The sequence below is a fragment of the Leptonychotes weddellii genome, unplaced genomic scaffold (assembly GCF_054177405.1).
Source record: "Leptonychotes weddellii isolate Sample4059 unplaced genomic scaffold, ASM5417740v2 HiC_scaffold_8097, whole genome shotgun sequence".
In the NCBI taxonomy this organism is placed as follows: domain Eukaryota; kingdom Metazoa; phylum Chordata; class Mammalia; order Carnivora; family Phocidae; genus Leptonychotes; species Leptonychotes weddellii.
This window is the reverse complement of record NW_028051545.1, coordinates 1-5,748: the sequence shown is the minus strand read 5'-3', so window position 1 is coordinate 5,748 and position 5,748 is coordinate 1. Positions and strand designations below refer to the sequence as shown.

The following is a 5,748-nucleotide window of genomic DNA, read 5'->3' as shown; positions in this document are numbered from 1 at the left end:
GTGCTCGAGCCAACACATTAAATCCCAAATCCTGGATGAGCACCCATGGCCTTGAGTTTGGCCAAACGGAGCCTTACATTCCACCCTCCTGGGTCTATTTCCCTGAGAACCCATTCCCACACACACTGCTGTGGCTCCTGCCAAGGCAGTTCAGCAAGGTCTGTAATTCCTTCTGTCTGGGCCTTCTGCTCTCAGCGTGGGCCTCGTACTTCTCTGCCCAGGCTGTTCTGGGATCTAATTTGAGAAGAGCCAGGGAAGACTGGAGGTGGAGAGAGTCCTGAAGCCGATGTCCAGGGAAACAGAGGCACTACATGTCTGCCCAAACGTCCCCGTCCCATCTCAGAGTCCCACCCCTTCCCCATCAGTGCCCTTGTGTTAGCATACTCTTAGGCTACCCTAAAGGGCTGAACACTTAGCATTGCCACTTGGCAACCCTTACGATGACTTCCTGGTGCCAGTCCTCAGCCATATGAACCACAGCCATTTCGCCTGCCATCTCCCTACCGCAACAACGAAGTATTCTCCACTTCACCCCTTCCACCCCCAGTGAGAATTTGGGTAATGGCGATGCCTCTGCACGCAGTGGATTACCTGGCTGCGTTGCCCCCTCGGCAAAGGCTTCCCCTGCACTCTCTGAGTTTATGATCAGTCTGATCTCAGTATTCTGCCTGAGGCTGTTCCGGGGGCCCATTCCGTTATTGGTGAGTATGGACAGGAAACAGAGGACACGTGTATATTGGGAAATTTGAGGAGAATTTAATAAAGGGACTATTTATAGAGGTGTGGCAGGTGAAGGGATGTCCGGATGTCCCAAGTGATCATGCATGCTGTACCTGAAACTGGTAACAGGCCTGAAGGGGTGAGGGGAGGGAGCAATGGCAGGGCCCCAAAGCCAGAGAGCTTCTGGAGGGACACTGCCGCCAGTGGGAATGTGTGGAGGGAGGGAAACTGAGGAATAAATACACTGACCTCCTTCTCCTTCTTTCTTCTGCTGGGGTCCCCACTAGCCAGACCCCAAAGCCAGAGGTTAAGGGAGCCCATTGCGACGTCTGTGGATGCCAGGGTGCAGGAAGCTGGGTGGATAAGGGTGGAGAGAGGACCTGGAGGGGCCACAGAAGAGAGTCCACATAGTCACCCATCTGATCAGAATTACCATAACCGTCTTTGTGGGCATCCCAAGACATTTATGACACTGGCATTTATAAAGCGTCCAGGCCAGTCATTTGCAGAATGTCTCTCACTTTGCTTGGTCTGTTCATTTCCACAGGACTAGATTCAGAGTGCACCTTCTGGGCAGGAATACTGAAGGCTGTAGTGTTCCTCCCTCCAAAGAGCCCTTCTCGGCCGCACCTCGGGAGACACAGGTGGCCAGCTCGTTCTGTTAACAGTAATTAGACTTCGATTACATGGTGAAGGCAGTGTTTGCCAGATGAGGCGAACTTCCCATAAACTTAGAAACCTGACAATTACGGGCACTGACTTTGCGAGCAGCCAGAAGGACTGTGGCACCCCTGGCCTGCCTTCCTCTTTTCTCATCCCCTCCACGAACACCAGGAATAGAGAGTCTCCTTGGCAGGAGATGGGGAGGGAGCAGCGAGGCTCTGCAGTGCTGCCGCTTATTCCCGGTTCTCCTGAGGCCACGGGCAATCTCTCCACAGCTGCATGTGTCCCTGTAGGTGTGAACTTCTGCCCGGTGTGAAAATAGGTATGTACCCAGGGTGCCTGGCTGGCTCAGTGGGTGGAGCATGTGACTTTTGATCTCAGGGGTGGTGAGTTCGAGCCCCAAGAGATGACTTTATTTATTTTTTCAATTTTATTGTTATGTTACTCACCATACACTACATCATTAGTTTTTTTTTTTAAGAGATGACTCTCCAGTTTTTGTTTTTTAAAGATTTTATTTATTTACGACAGAGACACACACAGCGAGAGAGGGAACACAAGCAGGGGGAGAGGGAGGGGGAGAGGGAGAAGCAGGCTTCCCGCTGAGCAGGGAGCCCGATGCGGGGCTCCATCCCAGGACCCTGGGATCATGATCTGAGCCGAAGGCAGACGCTTAGCGACTGAGCCACCCAGGCGCCCCTACATCATTAGTTTTTGATGTTAGGTAATCCATGATCCATTGTTTTCGTATAACACCCAGTGCTCCATGCAATACTGCCCTCCTTAATACCCATCACCGGGCTAACCCATCCCCCCCTACACCCTCCCCAGATGACTTCATTTTTAAAAAAAATTTTTAAAAAAGATTATATTTTTTAGAGAGAGAGAACACAAGCAGGGAGAGCGCCAGAGGCAGAGGGAGAAGCAGACTCCCCCGCTGAGCAGAGAGCCGACCCAGGACCCCGGGATCATGACCTGAGTCAAAGGCCGTCGCTTAAGCCACTGAGCCCCCCAGGCGCCCCCCCAAAAGATTACTTTAGAAAGAAAAGAAGGGGCGCCTGGGGGGCTCAGTCGGTTAAGCATCTGCCTTGGGCTTTGGCTCAGGTCATGACCCAGAGTCCCTGGAGGCCCGCTTGGGGCTCCCTGCTCAGCGGGGAGTCTGCTTCTCCCTCTCCTTCTGTCCCTCCCCCTGCTCGTGCTCTTTCTCCTTTTCGCTCACTCTCTCTTATAAATAAATCTTAACAAGAAGAAAAGAGTTTTGTACTTGGTGCCCATGCATGTGTGCCAAATGGGGTCCTTTTGCCTGCATCAGCGTGTCCGCATGCACGGCCTGTTCTGCGCAAGCCTTCCAGTTCCTTCTAAAGCATTGCACGTTACAGACTCTGGTGCGGGCTGTTTGCCGTGTGTGTGAAGCGTTTCTGCGCGAAGCTGGTCGTGGTTCTCAAGTGCTCCCCCCTTTCTGGGCCGGCTTGGTATGCTCTACGAACCCCCCTTCATTCCCTCCGACGGTGGTTGCACCCACTCCACCCGGAAGCGTTTACTCCGCACGCGGGTCAGGCTGAGCGGCCCGGCATGGAGCGGCCCGGCGGTCGGAGCTGCTCGGGCCCGGACCCCGCGCCCGCGCCCGCAGCCCCCGCCTCGGTGAGCCTGGCGCAGCTCTTGCAGCTGGTCCAGCAGGGCCGGGAGCTCCCGGGCGTGGAGAGGCGCCACATCGCGGCGACCCACGGCGAACCCACGGCGTCCCGGCTCCCGCCGAGGCCCAAGCCCTGGGAGGCCGCGGGATCGGCAGAGGCCCCCGCGCCGCCACCCTAGAACCGGGGCCCTAGATGCCGTCGACCCTCGGGTACCGGTGGAAGAACCGCGTGGAGGGGCCCCAAGCCCTGGGAAGCCGCGGGATCGGCAGAGGCCCCCGCGCCGCCGCCCTAGAACCGGGGCCCTAGATGCCGTCGACCCTCGGGTACCGGTGGAAGAACCGCGTGGAGGGGCCCCGCGCGGCGGAGGCAGGAACTGCGCCTTCCTGATGGCACGGAGTGGGTTCCTGAGGCTCGAGGTCCTTTGCCTCTTAGACCTGGAAGGCGTGACTGTGTCCTGCATCAACTCGCACCCCGGATACTGGCCACCGTTATTCATCTTTTGTGCATTTGCCCCGACGGGTCTCAGCTGGACTTAAGCCTCCTGGGAGCGTCGTCAGGGTTATCTTGTATCCGTATTTCTGGACCATAGTCCTCATTAAAAAAAATGTCTTTTCTAATCCTGTTTCAGTCCTTATAGATATTTGACAAACCTCATCCTTTACTGAGATTCAATGTGTTTTCGTTTTCAAAATACTACTGAGGACACACTAACGGTATCCAACCCACTGGGAATAATTTCGTTAGTAATGTATGAGAACGTCAGTGTTTATCTCCCCAGTTCAGCTTATTCTGGTGGTTGTGGAAATGAATTTGGGGTCCAAAGTGGTGTTGATTTTAGCCACTCTCCAGATCAAGAGCTAATCATACACAGTCTGATGATTACACTGGGCCCCAGAATGACTTCAGAGTCACATTAAACCAGGAAAATCCCAAAGCATTAAAAAAGCCAACAACAAAATCTCTGGGAACTAGTTGGGTCAGGCTTTAAGTTTTAGAACAGAGGAAAAGCTCCTACAACCACTTTAAGTTTGTCTCTCTCTTTTTTTTTAAAGATTTTATTTATTTATTTAATTGACAGAGAGAGGGAGACAGCGTGAGGGGGAACACAAGCAGGGGGAGTGGGAGAGGGAGAAGCAGGCTTCCTGCGGAGCAGGGAGCCTGATGTGGGGCTATCCCAGGACCCCAGGATCATGACCTGAGCAGAAGGCAGTCGCTTAACCAACTAAGCCACCCAGGCGCCCCTTAAGTTTGTCTCTTTAAATAGGCCACGTGGCTCATTGCCCCTACTCTTGCTTCCTGAAACTGAGGTTTCTGTTTTCCACATACATATGGTATGTGTTGACAGGAATATACATTGATGGCCATGAACAATTCACATAAATACACATCTACAGATCATACGATAAGAACTCGTTTTTCCCAGAAATGGTAAAAGTCCACAACTTGTTTAGGGAATGGTGCACCACAGTACACGATAAAGCAGAACATTAATTTTTATAACTTATTTATTTCCATTAAATTCTAAGTTAAAAACTGTTCTTTTGCTTAATCCTTTGAACAACTGTGTTGAGTTAGGCACACAGGTTAGCCTAGATAGCCCCATTCTGCAGGCAAGAATGGGAACATTATTCCTGTATTTAGTATAAAACAGATCCACAATAGAAACCCTGGGCTTAGTTAGGCACTCACAAATGCTCTTTTCCCATGGCTTTCTGATACGTCATTTTCAAGTAATTCGATTTCACAATGCTTTAAAGTTTAAGTGTAAGCTCTAACATCTATTCCTGGCAGGTGAACTCTTAAGCCAACCAACCTAATTAAATACCTCACAACCTGGCACATTGTAAGGCATTGTTCTACTTCTAACTCGACCTCACAGCTATGTTTGAGGGCCCCACGAGCCAGAAGTGCTGCAGAGCTGAGCTTAAGGGACCAGGGCGTGCAACGGTTAAGCATGTTTTCAAGTCTTAACCTGTACCTGGCACATCCTCACCAACTACTCAGATGGCAACTGAGGCAACATAGTGACAGGAGCAGAGGAAGGCCCACCTAGGACGGGGACACAGATGATAAACACAAGCAGGATCAGATCCCTTTTTAGGTCTCAGGTCCCTGGAAGCCCCAGTGTTGGTCTACTAACATTGTTACCAGTGGGGTAGACAGCAATACTTTTGGAGGATAGACTATGTGAGGAGAGGGTCCAATTAAGCCTTCATGGAGCCTAAAAAGACCTAACAGTACTAATTTCATCCATGCCAAACCAAGAAAATCCCATCCTGAAGCCCAGCAGAAATAAATGGTGGGCATTTCCCAGATGGTACAGGGGACTCAGGAATCTACCACTCCGTTCCTAACAGGAAACACCCAATTGGCTCCAAGGGAAAAAGCTATCTTGGTAAACTTTGGTCTTCCAAAGGATAAGGGACCAGAGGAGACTAACAAGGTCAGGGCCCAGGTGACCAATCCAGGTAGTGCAGGACTTCCTCACATAAGGTACATGAGTCCCTAAGAAAAGCCTATGAACACAGAAACTTCCAAGCAAAAATTTGAGTGTATTTTCCTGGGAAAAGGGTCCTTCCCTTCTCACAGAGCCAAGAGTAAGTTAAGATCCCGAGCTCAAGAAAAGGACTAAGCCAATCGCAGGCTAGGCTAAGGAAGCCACCAGATACACATCAGCGCCAGCCAAGTCTGAGAACTTGCAAAGCTGTCACTGAAGAGTGAGAACATGGAC

General features: G+C 51.5%; 1 protein-coding gene across 1 annotated transcript; it reads left to right on the top strand.

The window, feature by feature from the left end:
* Positions 1 to 2,658: 2,658 nt before the first annotated feature.
* Positions 2,659 to 3,630, top strand: PEX39 (peroxisomal biogenesis factor 39). Its single transcript, XM_081811504.1, has one exon. The coding sequence runs from the start codon at positions 2,956 to 2,958 to the stop codon at positions 3,193 to 3,195; it is 240 nt and encodes a 79-aa protein (XP_081667630.1). The 5' UTR covers positions 2,659 to 2,955; the 3' UTR covers positions 3,196 to 3,630.
* The last annotated feature ends 2,118 nt before the right edge of the window (positions 3,631 to 5,748 follow it).

Excerpts from the sequence above, each read along its gene's own strand:
- PEX39 (XM_081811504.1), top strand. The coding sequence starts at position 2,956 with ATGGAGCGGCCCGGCGGTCGGAGCTGCTCGGGCCCGGACCCCGCGCCC.